This window comes from Chanos chanos, chromosome 5, assembly GCF_902362185.1.
Source record: "Chanos chanos chromosome 5, fChaCha1.1, whole genome shotgun sequence".
NCBI lineage: Eukaryota > Metazoa > Chordata > Actinopteri > Gonorynchiformes > Chanidae > Chanos > Chanos chanos.
This window is the reverse complement of record NC_044499.1, coordinates 41,174,186-41,193,431: the sequence shown is the minus strand read 5'-3', so window position 1 is coordinate 41,193,431 and position 19,246 is coordinate 41,174,186. Positions and strand designations below refer to the sequence as shown.

The 19,246-nt window shown below is 41.3% G+C and overlaps 1 protein-coding gene across 1 annotated transcript; it reads left to right on the top strand.

Annotated features, from left to right (window-relative positions):
- The first annotated feature begins 12,033 nt into the window (after positions 1-12,033).
- On the top strand, positions 12,034-18,261 carry ndc80 (NDC80 kinetochore complex component). Its single transcript, XM_030775032.1, has 16 exons — positions 12,034-12,125; positions 12,225-12,305; positions 12,432-12,558; positions 12,838-13,010; positions 13,351-13,453; positions 13,822-13,911; positions 14,462-14,555; positions 15,225-15,325; positions 15,435-15,579; positions 15,891-16,096; positions 16,231-16,383; positions 16,940-17,029; positions 17,272-17,364; positions 17,584-17,714; positions 17,834-17,936; positions 18,133-18,261. The coding sequence occupies exons 1-16, from the start codon at positions 12,037-12,039 to the stop codon at positions 18,259-18,261; spliced, it is 1,908 nt and encodes a 635-aa protein (XP_030630892.1). The 5' UTR covers positions 12,034-12,036.
- The last annotated feature ends 985 nt before the right edge of the window (positions 18,262-19,246 follow it).

The following is a 19,246-nucleotide window of genomic DNA, read 5'->3' as shown; positions in this document are numbered from 1 at the left end:
CTCACAACATCGTGTCTGTTCGGAAGGTGAGTAAAAATCAAAGCGTAACAGAGAATGGACATGGTCTATGCTGTTACTTCATCTTGGCAGGCAGCTTAAACGCCTTTTTATTCTATGAATTTTATTATTTGAGGAGTAAGTTTGGTACAGATGACAGTCGACCTTATACGTTGTAAGCATGTCCAGGCAAATAGCAATGCAGAGTGGTAATTTAAATCAGGCGGGTTTTGTATTGCTGACGTCAACGGTACGCAAGGTGGTATCTGAAATGCGTGGCCAGATAATCGAATCGCAGGATAACATAAAACAACAGTATTTCACTGATTCTTCATGTTTTAATCAGATTATGTTCTTCGGACCTTAAGATACGTCTGTTTTGATTCGGTGTGCATTTTTTTCTGTGGTTTTTATGGTATCAAAGTCATCTTTAAAAACTGTCATTACTTTTACCCATGCCGTTTCGCACTGTCTATTTGAGGGGGTCCCCGTTCATATTTCAGTGACATTTTGTAACGTCGTCTCTCTTTTTCCTTTTGTTCAAGCTTAAACAAGTTCACAGACTGAATGTTTAATCTGTCCGACCTCTGCTTCCTGTAGGAAACCTGACTGTGACATTCGGATTCAGTTGCCACAGGTCTCCAAAGAACACTGTAAAATTGAGCTGAATGAAAATAAGGAGGTAATACTATGTCTGTATCACTGATATTTTAAAATAGGTTTTTGTGTGCACGAGGCCTTCACTAACAAATATTCCACCTTCTCCTTGTTAGCTTATTTTGACAAATTTAAGTGCGGTCAACCCAACACGCATTAATGGACAAGTTCTGCAGCAGTCTGAACGTTTGAAGCATGGAGATCTAATCACAATTATCGATCGCTCTTTTAGGTATGTTCACATTTACCTTCAGAATAAGTTCTTCTCTCTCACATATTGCATTCATGAATGTTGCTTTATGGTGCTTTTACTCCTTTGGGTTCTGTCTTTCAGTGCTGCCAATGATGTCCTGAGCGGTCTAATGTTTGCTTTATACGTGTTTTCAGGTTTGAATATCCACCAGCACCAACTCCAAAGAAAAAGAGGCCATCCATAACTGGGAAAAGTGAGACTCTTCAGGTAGGTTCACATTGGAGTATTGGAGCAGCGTATGCCCTTATGATTCTTGACACTAGCGTTCTAGAAATGGACTGGTTGCTATAAAAGTCACTTTTGGGCACCTGCACAAGGTACTTCTACCATTAAACAGCCTTACCTTGTGTTTCAAATGGGTTTGTATGGTTCTGTAGGACACAGAGTTGTTGTGGGGTTGCTGGTCAGGCAGTTGGTTTTATAGCGAGAAGCTTTCCTTTTTGATGGAAAAAGTAACTGCAAAGATTTTGGCAGTGCAGTAGAAAAGACAGTATCCTACCACTGTGCAGACCCGCCTTTGTATCCTGGCACCAGCGCTTCTGGCCTCACCGGGTATCTACACAAATACAACTTGCAGTGTTCACGAGTGGGGAAACCCAACAGGCGATTGTCTCCCAGCTGCTGCAAAAGTGACTCCCACTGGCTGGCCAGAGGTCCTAAAGTAGTGGTGGACACATCTGGGGAGAGTAGTTTGAACCTCAGAGTACTTTATGGCTTTCCAGAAGTCCTTAGAGGCCATAGTGAAAAGAAGCTTTTGATGACTCCGCATCTAGCGGCGCAGTGGTAGTCTACACTCTTCTTGGCCAGTGTGGGAAGATTGCCATTGATTTTGGCAAAAGTGTTTTGTTGATGCCTTAAGAGCTTTTATTTGGTATTTTGTTAAAGCTGCCGATGTTTCTTTTTATAGGTTTTGCAAGACCAACAGGTGAGGGACACAGGTGTGTCTATACCAGCTGAGAAAACCAAATCAGAGCTAACCTCTGGTGAGTAGTTGTGAGACAAGACTTTTTAATAGGCTAATAAAGTCTTCCAAAATAGACCAAAGTGCAACGAATGGATTCCTGCCATTGCCTTTGTCGGAAAATACTACGTTTTGTGAGAATTAATGTGCTCTGTAATGCGTTTACAGACACCTGCTTGAAAGATGGATCCAATTTACCATTATCTGCAGAAGGAACTATTGAGTCTGCACATGAGCGTGCCAGTAACCTTGGGGAGAGCAAACCCACTAAGGACAGCATGTCTCCATTCGGTGAGCTGTATCAAATGATTAAGCAAGATCTCGATGCCAAATCGCCATGGAAATCATTTGGAGTTCAGCCGAAAACTCCTGTTTCAAGACAAAGTTCCCATAGACCAGCTGAAGTCAAGAACGAACATGGTAGTGCCATAGCTGGAGATGTCAGAAGTACTCCTAAAGTGGTTCCCCACATTACTAAAGCTGTTAATGAAGTTGCGCCAGAGACTCCAAAATCAAGCCAGAAGAAGCGACGGTCCTCGAAAGGCAAGACAGAAGAAAAACCTGAATCAGCCTCACAGACAAATTTACTTGGTACACCTCAAGATAAACAGCTTGTTGAAAATGCAGGGAAATCTGCCACACCTAAGGGAGCTCTTGAAGGACAGAAGAGGCAGTCTATTGTATCAGAAGGCTCAACTCCTATTTCTCAGAAGAAGAAAACTCCACAGAGGCAAAGTGCTGAAGACATTGCCCAACAGATGATTTCTGAGCCTGAGAGTATGGAGAAGACACCCAAAAGCCAGAAGAGGAAAAGAAGTGGAGTCAGTTGTCCACAGAGTCCCGCTGTGTTGTCGAAGAGCCAGACTACTCCACAAACTCCAGCGATTACAGATGGTAATATCACAGACCAGAGTCAGGCCCCAGAAGATGAAGGTCCTGACAAGAAAAAGTCTCTCAGGACTTCTCCAAGAGCAAGAACTGGCAAAAGTCCTCAGGTCCAAAATGTGCTCACATCAGATGTCAAAGGTGAGTCCATTTCTGTCTTATTAGTTCATCCAGGTTTCCAACATTACTAAATTAAAATATCTAATTGTAGTTATGGAGATGTCATATTTTTGAAGGGGGGAAAAAAATCACTTCGCAAGGTCACTTATATAGGTTATTCTCTCTGCCCCACAGATAATCACCAGGAATCTGTCATGCTCACTCCAGCCCCTAAGAGAAAACGAGTGTCCTTTGGTGGGCAGTTGAGTCCAGAGCTGTTTGATAAACGGTTACCACCCAACTCACCTCTTCGCCGTGGAGCAACCCCAGGGAGGCGCAGTCTGAGTCTGTCCCAGAAACCCCAGTCTCTCCTCAGACGAGCATCCGCTATTGGCTTAATACAGGTGCTCATCTCTACTTTCATATCTACTTTTAGGTTTGCCCTCAAAATCGTTCATGCCAGAATTCCCAGTATCAATCCTGAAGTCCTCAATTACTCCTGATTTAGCACCCCAAACACTGAGCATGATGTAACATCTGTGCAGACATATATATCCTATTCTTATGCCACACAATAGCATTGTGTATCAGGGAATATTTGCACTGTTCTTGTAGACAATATGTAATTTTATATATCATTCAATTTTGAATTATTTTCTAGAAGAGCATCGGTAAATATATTTACATAATTCTTAACCCCTTTTAGAGTCTGTCGATTAAGGAGACTACTCCTGAAAGTCCTAGGGCTGAAAGCAGTCCAGCACAGAAAGCTTCATCTAAACGTTTAACTGACTCTCCAAAGTCTGCAAAGAATGCCTCTCCAGCAAAGAAGTCTCCCAGCAAGGCTAAGACACCATCCCCAAAAAGTAAAATAAAAACACCATCTCCTGGTAGGCAAAAGTCTACACCAAAGCAAGAGCTCAGAACTCCCAATGGTGCTTCACCTTCCACTTCTGGACCAAATACAACCCCTCGCAAGGTGAAATCAGCATCCCCCAAACAGAGAGTGAAGACTCCATCTCTGTCATCCAGTCCTGCAGCAACAAAGAGTTCACCATCAGCAAGAAGAGCCTCAAGCCCAATGACCAAGACACCGTCCTCAGGCCTGAGTTCTTTGCCAGGCACTCCTACAGTGACAGGCCGTTTCTCAGTCTCTCGTATCAGCACTCCGTCACCTGTTACTGATGAAGTGGGAGAAGCTAAGGAGGACTGTGCGTCTGGATTGGAGACTCAACAGCAATGTGTGACACCGAAAATCCCATTGAGGAGGAAGAGCATGAAGGCATCTGCAAAGAAGACCCCAAAGAGTGCTATGAAGAGCGCCCTCGAAGTAATCAGGTCCAGACGTAGTGGGGCTTCACGTGCCAACCTGAAAGGTAAAGGCTTCATGTAGTTATTAAGCCATTGCTTTTAGCTACAATTTAAATGAATAGAGTTTGTTAAAAACGAGACTTCATTTTCATGCTTTCTTACAACTTGTTTCTGTTTTGTGTTTAAGTTCTGAGTTCGTGGGCTGATATAGTGAAGTTTGGACAAAGCAAACCTCAGAATGAGATTACAGTCAAAAGAATTGCTGCAAAGGGGAAGACAGTCAAGAAGACTACAACATTGCAGCCTAAGGTGACTCATTACAGAAAGATGGTTTGTCATAGGAATAATGTGTATTTCTCTGGACAGACAGGTTTTCTCTCTGTGCTTTACACTGTTGTATTGTCCAGGTGTATTTTTGAGTTGTCCACATGTAAGCGGAAGCCTTTCGGACTTAAATGTTTTCTCACTGTGTTGGAAAAAACTTAAGCTACACTGAGTGGCTTAGAATTGTTCTCTATTAAGAGCACTGGCATTTATGTGGATAATTACCCTAAATGATTCTGAGTAATCTTGCTTATCAAATGTCTTATTGCTTTGTTGCAGTATAGAAAGAGAAATGTATGTGCTTGTTTGTCACAGTAGATGGGAATGGTTTAGAGATTATGCAGAAGCCTGGAACAGTGTTTTAATTTTTAAATCTAGATTGGATATATGCACAGAGTAGGTTAAATATATGGATTATAAAGTGTCACAGAAAGGGTGCACAAAATTAAAATATTGCTGTTGCTGTTTAAGGCATTTGTTGAAGTGGTCTCACATGAATTTATAGTTTGAACCCAGGGACGTTTTATTTTTTATTTCCATGACACTATGTTCTCTGATCTAACTCTCCAGACTCCTGCGCGGAAGCTGAAAGATCATGTCAGTACTGGTCATGCTGACTCCCCTGTCACCATAATTGTGGGTAAAGCTCAGATGAGGGCAGCTCAAATAACTGGGGCAGCTCCGAAACTAGTGCCTAATATTGCAGTCTCCAAAAAGGACATGAAAATGGATGAAGATTTTACAAGTGTGTTTGACCATCTTTCTTCTTAGTTTTTCAGTTTATGGCTTTAAAGTGCTAATGAGCTGGCTTGTTGGTCCCCTTAATTTGCAATCTTTTTTTATTGTTTAAGCCTCTCTCTCTCCCCCCTTCATCAGGACTTGCAGATATGCTTAAAACCCCTGCCAGTAAGAAACAGAAGCCAGCTGTCTGCAGTGATAATGATTGCCTACAGACTCCTGTTGGTGATCCCTCTAGCTCTCTGACTGAATTGTCAGTGGTTCACACCCCTGAGGGCACTGGTGAGGAGTGACTTTCTAAGATATTTAGAAAATGTGTTTGTCTATACGTCTTTGGTAGCAGTCTTGAAATACCATTGAGGTTTTCCTTTTTTTTTTTTCTTTTTTTTTTTATTAAGGAAAGAAGTAATAACATTGTAATGGTATGGCATGTTCTGAAGATTATGCTGGAGCACTTAAAAGTTTGTACGTCATTTCAGCAAAAACACTGTTTTGTACTGTTGCAGGTGAGATGATGGTCTCTCCTTTGAGCATTACCTCCACTGCAAAACGTGGGCGTTACAACAGTGATGCTATCACCCGCCTCCTCCAGGACAACCAAGTTGTCAGTTTAGACAGTGAGGATGCTTCCTCTCAGGCAGAAGACTCAAACATCGTCCCTGGCCCTGGGGATCGTCCACTCTTTGAGGTTCCTTCTTTCAGTTCAGCAGAGGAACAGGAATCTGACTCAGACACTGCTGTCAAAACTCCCCAACAGAAACCAGTACCAGATTCCTGTCTTACAGGGGTGAAGCGGCTCATGAAGACGCCCAAGCAGAGGGTAGAGCCAGTAGAAGATCTGAGAGGCAGGCTGCTTAAGACACCCAAAGAAAGAAAACCGGAAGAAGAAACTCTGATTGGTGTTAAAGAACTTATGAAGACCCCTAAACACAAAGGAGTCCCAGTAGAAGACATGGCTGGAGTCAAGAGAGTGATGCAGACTCCCAAGGTGAAGAACAGCCCAGTGGTGTGCACCACAGGCATCAAGAGACTGATGAAGACTCCCAAAGAAAAAAGGGACCAAGTGGTGGATCTTACAGGAGTAAAAGAGCTGATGAACACCCCTAAAACGAAAGGAGAGGCAGTTGAGGAAATCCTGGGAGTGAAGAGGTTGATGAAGACGCCTGTAGAGCCAATCATCTGCTCAACATCTGAGGCACTGGAACCAACTCGGAGTGAGATGGTGGAATCCCATGAGGTAATGTCTGATGCGTATTAATCCAATAGTTTGACTGTGCTACACATGAAATAGTGATTAAATTGTCTGAATGGTTACATTCTCCAAGTTTAGAAATGTATAATATTTAATTACTATTACTCTTCTTTGCTTTACAGGAAAAAGATATGGTGCCTTCTGAAGAAAGTGCATCAGATCCTGTGGTTATGGAAGGTGAGTTGAAATTGTATGTGTTCTATTAGTAAAACAAGCCATGTTTACAGACCATATATTATTAAAGACAGTTGGAACATTTTGCAGTCTGTTGTGGATATTTTAAACTAATATTTTACTCCTTATTTGTGTTTCAGAGATGCAGAAGGAGAAGGACGATAATGGCCCACTTACTGTCGCAGTTGAAGTTCTGAAATCAGGAGATGATCAATGTCTCCTTGAGGCAGCTAGTGCTGACCAAGTTGGCCTTGAGGTTGAGGCTAAAATGAATGATGTTGATGACAGTGTCTCTCAAGTTGATGGGAACACTAGTCCTGCAGAGGAGATCTCAGCTGAAGCTGATAAGTCCGAGGCAGCTGTGTGCACTTCTGAGACGATTTGCTCGGCTGTAGGTGCCCATGTTGAGCTGGAGAAGGAACCTCTCTTTTCCCCGCCTGTAAAGAGAACTCGTGGAAAAAGAACAAAGGCTGGACAGGAACCTGAGAAGGACAAGGATGACAGCACAGTTGATCCAGTGTCAACAGATCTAGCCGAGGAGGACGAAAAGAAAACTGAAACTGCTGAGACTATTGTACCTGAATCTACCCCTGTCAAAGGACGGAGAGCAAAGGAAACAGTGGAGTCGTCCAAGGCAGTCCCTGTTCCAAGGGCTTCAGGCAGACGAAGAGTTCCAAAGAACCGTGTCGAAAATGAAACTAATAGTGTTATGGCTCCTCTTGACCCCGTGGATGCTGAAACGCCAGCCTGCCCCCCTGCAGATGTTAAACGCAAGAGGGGACCAAATGCTAAGCAAGATTCCACTGAAGTATTAGAAAATGCACCTGAGGTGACTCCTGAATCTAAGACAAGTGAGCCTTCAACAGAGATGGTCAAATCCCAGGAAGAGCCCTTGACTTCCCAAGCTCAGGTCACTAAACCCAGGAGAGGACGAAAGGCTAAACAGGATTCTGCAAATCCAGTTGTTGAAGTTGTTGAAGATGTTAATGCAGTGCCAAGTGTTGTCCCTGAATTACAAAGCGTTGAACCACCTATGAAAGAGGATGAGCCAAAGGAACAAACATCTGCTTCCCCAGCCCCTGCTCTGAAACCCAAAAGAGGGAGAAGGGCTAAACAAGAAATGGATGTCTTGAGTAAAGAGGCAGATTTCACACCATCGTTGGAAGAGGCCGAAGGTCCTGCTACAGCTACCACAAAACCAAAGAGAGGTGGAAGAGCAAAGCAGGCCAGTGTGGAGGATTCACAAGATAAAAAGGAAACCACGCCAGTGACTGAGGTTCTGCCTGAGAAGACTGAGGAGCAGTCACAGACTGAACTGAAGTCAGTCCGAGGAAGAAGAACCAAACGAGGAACTGTTATGATTCCCACTGAGGTTGTTGAACCCCCTGCTGAGAACCCCGTTTCATCACATGAGACAGAAGAAAAGCCTCAAGTTACAGACATCAAGCCTGGCAGAGGAAGAAGAACCAGGCAGGCAAAACCTCAGCTGGCTGAAAATGCTGAAGACAAAACTGACGTGCAACCAGCAGTGGAGGCTGCTGTTCCCGTCAGCGACGCCAATGAACAACCAGAAACGGTGGTGAAGACTGGTCGTCGAGGAAGAATGGCAGCCAAACAACCAAATACTCCAATTATAACAAACAAAGAGGAAGAGGAATGTAAAGCTGAGACTCAGGAAAAAAACACCGATACTACTGTGGATGGAGAACAGGTCGAGATCTTAGTTCGGTCAGGACGCAGAAGAAAGGCAGCTACAGTTGAAGATAATGATGAGCACGAGGTTCCTGTTAAAAGAGGCCGGCGCGGTGCCGCTGGAACTGTCAAACAGGCTACTCCAGCCAGGACACCCCGTGGTCGAAGAACAGCTCCTGAAGTTGATCAGGCAGTTGCTGCAGAAGAAATGGAAGCAGTAATTGAACCTATCAAAAAGTCGAGGGGGGCAGCAGCTACTCCAGAAACAAAATCAGATGAAATATCAGCAGTTCAGCCAAGCTCTGAGGAAGGTGCATTGTCTAATATTGAAAATACGATTAGTGATGTCACAAAGGGACGAAGAGGAAGACCCACCAGAAAGGGCAAGACTGCTGTCAACCAGTGCGATGAACCTGTCACAGTTGAGGAAGACGGCATGAACGAGCAAGGTAAAGGCCAGACTCGTAAGAAATCAGTCAAATGGAGAACTGATTTGGTGTCTGCAAAAGACTCTGAAGAGGCCGAGTCTTCTTTGGAAGCAGAGGAGCCACAACCAAAAAAAGCCAGAAAGGTGTCAGTGCCCGCAGCAGAAGCTACAACCGAGAAGACTCAGGCTTCTGAACAGCAGCTGTCAAATACACCGTCTAAAACACGCAGAGGGAGAGGCACAGGGAAACAAGCAGAGATGATAGAAGAGACCCCCTCCCAAGAATCGGAGGCAGCTGCAGAAACAGAAACTAAACCCGTGAGACGAGGAAGAAGGGGTGCCTCGGCATTGCCCAGATCCAAATCTGCCAATAAAGATGTTCCTCTAAAAGCGGAGGGAAAGGAGAAAGACGTGGGGGAGGAAACTGTTGACGAGCACAGAGAACCCACTCCAAAAAAGACAAGCAGGGCAGTCAAGGATAAAGTTCAAATAGAGATGTCTCAACCCACCAGAGGGAGAAGAGGAGCTTCAAAGAAGACTGAGTCAGTACCTGACGTTGAGGCGGAGAAAAGCAAGCCTTGCCCTCCACAGGAAACCCCTAAATCTACAAGGGGAAGGAAAAATATTACTCAGGAAGCTGATACTGTCCCAGTTGAAAAGAATGCTGTATCCAGAAAAAGAGGTAAGCCTTTTTTTTTCTCATTTGAAACATACAAATTATTTAAAATATTCAGTGTACTCGAGGGTAACTCATTTCAAACATTTGTGACCCTTGCTTTACCCTCACCCTCAACACAACTTAAATATTTATCTTTTATCACAGAGGTGACCACTCGGGGAGGAAGCAGCAGAAGTCAAAAAGCAGAGCCTGTCACTCCTGCAGAGACTGCTGCTCCAGTAAGACGCACCAGAAGGAAATGAAGCACTGATTCCTAAAGGGTGGATGTAAATAATTTTCAAACTTGGAATCGTTCTACATTATATCTATCAGGAAGGTTTAATTATGATGAATTGCATTGATTTTACCTTTTGGTCTTAACACGCCGATGTTTATGTAAAAGGGCATTTTTTATATATGTATCCTTTTTTTACAGTTCAGTCTGTTGTGATTTTTAGTACATGTTAGTGATTTTGCTGTATTTTTATATGACTAGAACCGTATTCAGTTAATTATTTTCTGACAAAGATATTTTTTTATATATGATGCAGATGGAAAGATGTTTTTAGAGATTTGTGCACAAACATGTGGCACAGACGGAATGTTAAACCTCATTTTAGACTCATTATTCTGTCACATTTATATAAAAACTTTCACCTCATGTTTCATCTGAATGATTTCAAGGCATTTCAAATGTTTCATGTTTAAAAAAGAAAAAGGTCCTAATAAAATCTGTGGGTTGTGGAAGTCTTTTCTATGACATTGAGTTTATCAGTTCTACACAGTGCACTGATCATGTACAATGCCATGTTTAAGACATCATTAAATTAGTTTGAATATTTTTCCATGTTTCCATAAATGCTAGTTTCAGACCCAAAGTTGATTTGATTGACATGAGTAACAGGTGTCAAGTGTTGACAGTTGTGATGGTGCGGTTTGGTATGGTAATTTACTGCAGCAAGTAGCTGTGGCCATTTCATGACGATGCTGTTGTCATCATTCTCATCTTCATTTAGATCTGCAGTAGTGGTCACCTAGAAACGTGTGAAACATTTATTTATATTACACAAGTGGACTTTATATAAACAGTTATTTTTCAAAAGCATATTTGCAATGTTAATTTAGAGGTAAGCAGAAAGATTTGACATATGAGAATTCAGTCAAAAGGAAAGCTTAACGATATATAATGATGACCATAAGTTTTTATACACAAATATTAAAAGCAAATAAAGCAAAGCAACTTTAGTTCTGTTGTGCTGCACTTTTGTTTAGTCAGAAGAGTGTTGCCTCGCATTTGTAGTTGACAGTATTCAATATATTTTTTATTTATCTCATTCAGTTTCTTTTCACTGCATACATTTTTATTCCATTTCATGCAACTTTAATATAGTTTTATCCTTTAAAAACAGCAAAGCTCATGGGCATGCAAGATTTGATCAAGTTCTATGAACGTTTTGATTCCTCTACTTCATTATTTTGGACTATTGGACCAGAATACTCTTAAACTTTGATCATGGTCCTTAAGAAAAATAATTTAGCTCATCACTGTTAATTTTTTAGCACATATAAAATGGGCAGGACCCCTTTGATGGGTTCAGAACTGAAGTTTCCAGTGGTGCTGTGCTTCTCATTTAGAGTATGTATGTAGGTTTCAGTGATAACTGTTCTAACAAATCACTACCTGTAGTTTTGGTCAGCTGTTTCATAGTTGCGACAAGACTGGCATTTAGTGCATTATCAAAATTTAGAGAGAGAACTTTCTTTTTGAAATTTTTTTTAAAAAACATTTAGTAGCACACTTTAAATATATCCACTCCAGAGCTGCCTCACTTACAAATTCTAGATGCGATTCTTTTGACTCTTAATAATTTTAAATTCTTGAACATAGACACGACAGAGAATTACTGTGGTCAACTTTGGGTACAAGAACAGATCTAACAACTCCTGCCAGCAGGTGGCAGAATGGTATTTGTGGAAAGAACAAGAAATGATGACGTTATTCAAAGGATCCGTTGGTGAATGTTGGCGGAAATTTTTGAAATCAGAAACAAAATAGGATTTTCCTGCTACGCCTTTGAACATAAAAAGGTATCGTTTTATTTATATTCCGGTCCTTTTAAATTGCAAAAGACATACATGATATATACATGGGTTATGTTTTCGACATAATAAGAGAGCCCAATGTTTAACTAGTAAGCGAGACGGGTTACTTACTTCTGGTTCTAGTCTTAAAAGAGTAAGTTAGCTAACATAGCCAGTCCAAATTTAGTCGAATATACGTTAACCAACGTTAGTCTCCTTGCGAGGAGAACTGCACCACCTGGACCGGCTTAAATGTTCCGTGTTAATAGACAAACGAGACAAGATTCAAGTGAACTGTGCATTACTGAGTTGGACTGTAAGCTAAAAATAGTTAGCCATCTCTATGAATGGAGGTGGAATCACATCGTGAATCAGTCAGTTATTCGTCCAAGGGGCACGTTTCTGTAAAATTTCACATGCCACCATACAAAATTAACTGACTTGTCTTTGACATGTGATATACATTGTAGTAGAAAATATTTGAATATCTAATAGATATCTTGCTGCAACAACTTTGAAGGCAAAGATGAACCGACGACCTAGCAGTCGATATTCTGAACTGCCAATGCGTGTGGCCGATAACAGAATGAGTTTGGTCAACGCAACTCCACAGAGGTAATTACCTCACATTACATTTTTTTTATTCGCACAAGCACAAGCATCCTGAGGGGGAAAAAAGAGAGAGAAAATATTCATTCAATATTCATGTTTCAGCAAGGACAACGTGTTTGGAAAGCTGAACATCCCAAAGCCCCAGTCTGGCACGTCAGAGAGAAGAACCAGCTTCTTTGGAAAGTGAGACTCAAAAACTTAAGTATCTATATCTTCCTGAATAAATCGCTAAAGACTAACAGTAAGATATAAGCCTGCATTTTACAGCTGAAGCATTGAACCACTTCTCACCATTTGTTCTTCCCACAGAGGGACTGGTGCAGGCAACCAGAGGAATAGCATGTTTGGATCCTATGGGGGTTCAGAAAAGCTGAAAGACCCTAGGCCTCTACATGACAAAGCTTTTGTCCAGCAGTGTATCAAGCAGCTCTGCGAGGTATGTCTGGAGTGATATATCCTATTTCTCTGACAGTGAATAAATAGCAATATTATAGTAGTTTACTATGTGAAAGTTATGTTGTAGTTGAGAGCATGAAGCAGAGAAACACAAATATGGATGTGAATTGTTTAAATATTATGTTGCCTTTTAGGCAGTGCCACTGTAAATGGCTGAAATAAGTTTGTACTGGAATGAGCTCATTTTGATTTGTTTTGTAAATGAAGAGAGCACCTCAAGGTGTTTTCTAATGAAGCTCTTACTCGTGTTCATTTGCAGTTTCTGGCTGAACGAGAGTTTCCCGGCTCTATCACAGTGAAGTCTCTACAGTCACCCTCATCTAAGGAGTTTCTAAAGATCTTTGAGTTCATCTACAGTCTGCTTGACCCCACTTTCCAGTTACCAACCCTCAAAATTGAAGAAGAGATACCCAAGATGTTTAGGGACCTGGGGTAAAGAGGAGAATTTTCCAAAACCTACATCTATGGCAACTCAAATATTTGAATGTATCTGTAGTCTGCTTAGCATCATCAACAATGTTTACTTGGTGCAGTGTAATTGAAGTCTCGTCTGTGTAATGTCAAACTGATCTTTATGTACATAATTCAGACAGACCTATAATAACTAGGGTTCCCTACCATTTGTACATTTCTGAAATGAGAAAAACCTAAATCCGCTGCCTCTCTCTGCCTGTGTAAGATTTTAAATACTCTGGAGAGACTATGATTTCAGGGAAATGATACGTGTGCTTGAGTTCACAGGGATAGTCAGTGATTCCCTATGTCATTGTAGGTACCCATTTGCACTCTCCAAAAGCTCCATGTACTCCATCGGGGCGCCCCATACTTGGCCTCAGGCACTGGGGGCACTTATCTGGCTCATCGACACAGTAAAGGTGCGTTCCCATTTTCACAACTGGACTCAGCTCTAATTCTGGAGTGGCAGTGCACATTGCCGTCATTGTACAATAATGACACTGTGACTTTGGACGTCTGGCAAATTAGACTAGAAACTTGGAGCACATTATGGATTTACCCATCTGTCATATATGAAGTGATATTACTTGCCTGTAGTTCATTGCCACTAATTTTAGTTTCATATGAGAACTCTACGTCCACATAAAGCCTTGAGCCTGTTGGCACATGTCAGGTGTATGTAACCACTTTAAAACCACATTTTTTTAAATGAATGAATAAGAGCTTTGATAAGTGGATGAATTGTGGGGGGTTTTTTCTAATGTCTGTTTTAATTATCCCACTTTAGCTCTTCAGCAGTGTGAGAGAAAATGATCTGCTCTTCTCTGACTTCTCAGACGGCAGCACTGAGATAGAGGAGGGAGTAGAGTACAACAAGGTACAGTACCCTCACTGTTAGATATCTCCTCTCATAAGGTTTATATGATCAAAAAGCCACTTCATAACAAAATGTACATGATTTTTGTGTAGCAACTGTCTCAGTGTTTAAAAAAAAAAAAGGTTTTAAAATAACAAGGTGTACAACAATAAGAATTGGGAGGGGGGGGGCCTTCCATCTCTGAGGTCAGGATACACAATTATTTGCTATTTAAAGGATTATTGTGTCCTAGTATTCTTAGTCTAGTTGTAGTTGCAGTTACATGCGAATATTTTTAAGATCATATCAAATGCTATCCTTCTTCTTGTTGACCTGATGTTTTCACACTTGTGTCTGAACATTCATGCCTTGATTTAGTCTCATCATTCGGATGCCCTGAGCTACTCAGTTTGGGTTATATGACTTGGGCTACTCAGTTTGAGTTATATGACTTGTGTTATTCAGTCTGGGTTATATGACTTGTGTTATTCAGTCTGGGTTATATGACTTGACTTATTCAGTTTGGTTTATATGACTTGTTTGTATGTAACTCTTTCTCTTGGCTCCTCAGCTCCTCATGGACTTCACGTGTGATGCCTACAATAAATTCATGCAGGGAGCTGACACCTTTGAGGAGGAGGAAGCAGATTATCTCTGTGCTCTGAGTGAGTTTACTGTTACAGTGAATCAGAAAAAATAAATCCTAATTCTGGTCATTTCATAACCATCCCTATCCATGCCTCAGTCCAGAGTGAGGGAGGAGCGGTGAGAGGATGTTACATTGTAACAAAGACCAGTTATTAACATTTTGAATTCTTGGAAGCATGTTTTCAAAAATAAATTGACATTACACGGAACTGCAAACAATGTTAAACAATTAGGGTAAGATACTTTGACATGTTAACACGAAAAAGGACAACAAATTAGAAAGGTTACAGCCATGCAGAATGTGTTACAGCACATAATAGCAAAAATGAGTACAATCGCTGTCTATAGTGTAATAAGTTGAGTATGTGGAGACTAGTGCAGCCAGTACTAAAGAGTAAGTAAATATATGAAACACATTGTCTTTGAATTATTATGATTGTATTATACATTTCTGAAAACATTGCCAGGTCTGGTTTTGGTTTTTTTTGTTTTGTTTCTGTCGACTGTTTTGTGTCTGTGAGCAGTTTACGACTGCACACAGCCGATTCCCGGCTACTCACAGCCCAACATTACATGTTTAAAGTTAACATCACTAGGACTGCAGCCATTGAGAGACAGACCTGAGCTCATCTCATTATGGTGGTTTTTTTTCCTCTACTAATCTTTTCTGTGTGTCCCATTTTCAGAGAAGTTGTACAACGTGGATGAGAACTTACTGGAGGCTCAGCAGGAGAGACACAGTATGCTGATGGAGGAAGTGGAAAGACTGGAGAAGGAGAGTCACACAGTGAGTTGATAGATGGATGAGACAGAGGAGTTACTTTGCTTGACTGATGAATTTTTGAACAAGGGTATAGTTGTGCACATTGTGTAGCATTTCACTCATGTCTCTGCAGGACCGGCTGATGACTAGAAAGACAGAGAAGTTTAAGTTGCAGACTGACCTGCAGAATCTACAAAACTATCGCAGTAAATTGGAGTCGTTCAGAACCAACCTGGAGAACAAGACTGCAGGACTGTCAGAGGAACTGGAGGCAGTGGGTGAGTAGTTCTGCTGAATGAAGCAAGAGACAAACATACAGTATGTAACCGTTATAGAAGCTTAGTAAATTCCATACTGCTGTAGCCATGAATTTGATTGGACACCAGTGTTTTTTTTTTCCCCTAAAGATGCACATGACAGTGCCACAGGTTAACAAAGGGAGAGTCACTGAGACAATGCATTGCAGCTATAGCAACAATCAAGGGGAAAAAGTAACTAATGGAGCTGACTGGCTTAAACTGACAAGTGCACACATGAAATTTCTCTCTCACTCTGTCTCTCTCTCTCTTCTCATTCTCCCTCCCTGTAGATTTGCAGGTGGAGAGTTTGAAACAGGAACAGGCCAGGCTACAGAACATTTTGGAGAATCAGAAGTTCACGCCGGCTGATATTGAGAGAATTAATCGGGAACGGAATGAACTGCAGCAGACCGTGAACAGCCTGAGTCGCAGCCTTGAGGAGGCCCAGCAGCTTGCCTGGAATGAGGAGATCGCCCTGACAAAAGCTAAAGAAGGAGTTAGTCACACAAATGCATATATACACCATTATAGGCAGTGTCACATCAGCAGCCCTCCCTCCAGTTTGACTGTCCATGTGTGATAGCAGAAAATTACCAGTCCCTCTCTCTCTCTCTCCTCCTTTCTTACCAGGTTGAATTGAAGCTGGCAGAGTATCATAAACTGGCCCGTAAACTCAAGCTAATCCCACAGTCAGCAGAAAATGCCTGTGGACATGATTTTGAAATCAAAGGCATCACACAGTTTGGCCCTGGAACTACCACCCACTACAAGACACAGATCCAGGTAATCCATCAGTCACAGAGAATCCCATACATATTACAGTAACAGGTTTTTTACTATACAGAGTGCCAGAACTGTTGAAATTACTCAAAGAGGTAGCTCCTTAGAGACAGATGACTGACAGAATACAGGTAAGCCAGCAGATTGGGTTGCCTGTACAGAGCAAATAGGTATGAATTTATAGACTATTTTTGACGTTAGTGATGTACATGTAATTTTAAGTAACTATCAAAATTTTATTTGCACTCATGCCTAGCAGCAAGCTGAACTCCTAGGGTCTTCATTAGAATAGCAGATCTCTTTGTCTCCTATACAGCAGGGCCTTCTACTGCCACCACCATAGAAAAACAGTTACAGCAGAAGATGTGCTGTCATCCAAAGATGGACTCTTCATAAAGCACACATTCATTTGTTATATGTTCTGTTAAGCACACCCACTATAACCATATTTAATCTTTGGTGCACAATATTTATCTAGGATGTTTTTGACTACCTAACCCATATTTGTCTGTATGATTTGGAAACTGGTTTACATGTATTTTTTTTTTCCCCCCTTCAGAATCCTCTCAAGCAAATGTTGGCTGATGTTGAGGAAGATTTCAGCAGATTGTCAAACATGAAGTTAAGCTTGGAGGAGTCAGTGGAGCAGGTAACAAGCATTCTGCCTGCTGGAAAATTTACTGGATTATTGGGCATATTGGGATGGGTCAGTTTATGGTCATTGGAACACTTTATCTTCTCTGATAAACCAACATGACTTCACGTGAGGTTTCTGTTGCAACTTATGGTTATCTGTTTAGAGTACTTTTCATGCATTGGGTATTTGTTTATTTTAAATGTAAATTTCTGGAGAGATACTAGGATATTACATTTCATCTCGTCTTCCTTTAGGTGAAATCCAACATAGCTGATAAAACAAATGACCTGAAACAGCTGAAGGACCAGATCCGCAGACTGGATGAACAGTTGGAACATGACGTACAGGTACCTCCGTTGAGTGCCACATACTGCACAAACATATGGCCTCCAGGCATGCAGGGAAAGTGCTCTTAAAGTTTTGATTTCTCTGGACTATTTGAGTGTAAAACCTGATTCAGGCAGTTCTGCAAAGTTTTGAATAACATCCAGCCGCATGTGGATAGAGTCGCCCCTTAGGTCTGTAGTTTTCTAGAGTTTAGTTATAACGAGTGTGTTTCTGAGTAGGAGATGGCTCATGAGGAGGAGAAGTGGGCAGCAGAGATGGAATCTGCTGAGAACCACAAAAGACTACTGGAAAAGAAAGTCATGGATGGATACGAGGAGGCTGAGGAGCAACTTAAAGCCGCTCAACAGCAGTAAGTGGAGCTTCATCTTTTAGTGTTTACCTCCCTCTCTCTCTCTCTTCTTTCTCATCTTTCTCCATGTCCTACCCTTTGAGCTCACCTACCCTGACTGTTTTTGTTTCTTCCTCCAGGTACCATCTTGTTCTTCAGGAAACCAAAGAGGAGAGCAGAACAGTGGCAAACAATCTGACCAGTGTGTTGGGCTCAGCTGTCAATCACTTAACAATTATTGAGGTGAGTCTCGCTCTCAGAGTAGGGATGAGCTGAGCTTTCATAGTTTACATGACAGTTCACCGTACTTGTACATTTGTGATGTGTCTGTGTGATTGTTAGAAATGTCAGCAGCAATTATTTAGGACAGTTGCTGTGACTACTATTAATGTCGTTCCATTAAAATATTTTGAAATGGTATTTCATGTTGAATTTTCAGAAATACATGGATGACCAGCTGAAGAGACTTGACAAGGTGAATAGTGAGGTCATTCGGGAAGACCAGTCTGCCATAAAACAGCTGAAGGAAATTGTGGAAAACTTCATCAGCAGAGCTAATAGCTCCTAAAATTGCTCTCTGATTCCTCTACTTTGTATATAATTTACTTAAATATTACTAACCGATATGATGAAAGCCCTGTGTTTAGGCTAAAACAGGTACCATGACTGATACAGGAATGGATGGTTGTTTCAGAGTATACAAAGAAACTGAAAAGTGACTGTTGTATTTATCCAGTTTTTGTATTGTATTTCCTTAACTCAAAATAAAGATTCTGCTGTAATAGACCATACCTCTTTGTGATGTTTTTGAACTAAATTTCTCAAAATGAGCATGCTGACGCGCAGACAATGATGAGTGTAAGCAGCTCAGATGAGCCATTCCTGGCTTAATCAGATACAACCCAGAGAGACCAAAGCAAGAGGATGTATATTTCTGTGTTCTCTGTGGAGCTACATGCAATTTAGTTACATGCCATGTGACAAATACAGCCTCATCCCTTCATCATCATCAAAGTCCCATCTCGTACGATAACACAAAATAGCCCATGCAATTAAAGTGTGAAATGGTGAGTACACACTGCAGTTAATTTACACAAATCTTATTCAATAAAAGTTGGAGCTCTCCTTAGCAATACATACATTTCCCAGTTTAAGAAAGTGAAGTGTCTGTCTAAGCTCAAATATGCACATGTAATGATCATCTCTACTATTACTGAAATTAAAGATTCAAATATCCCTGTTGTGAAATATAGATGGTTTCGAAGCAGTCAATATTTTATATCTGTAGTACTGTTTTGACGGAAGGAAACACTTCGAGGGGTGAATGCACGAAATTGGATGCTGTCGTAGAAAAATGTTTACCCCCCACTATTCTATTAAAATTACTGTGTAAACTTCTGTAAAATAAGTAATTATACTGAGTTTAAGTTACAAAATAAGATTTTCGCTCTAACAATCTGGCAACCCGCGTCATTCGAGGAGGCTGGAAAAGTTGCGGAACCAAGGTTCGATAGAGTGCTGTTTTCGCCGTAAGTACCCGAGTGACGGACAGC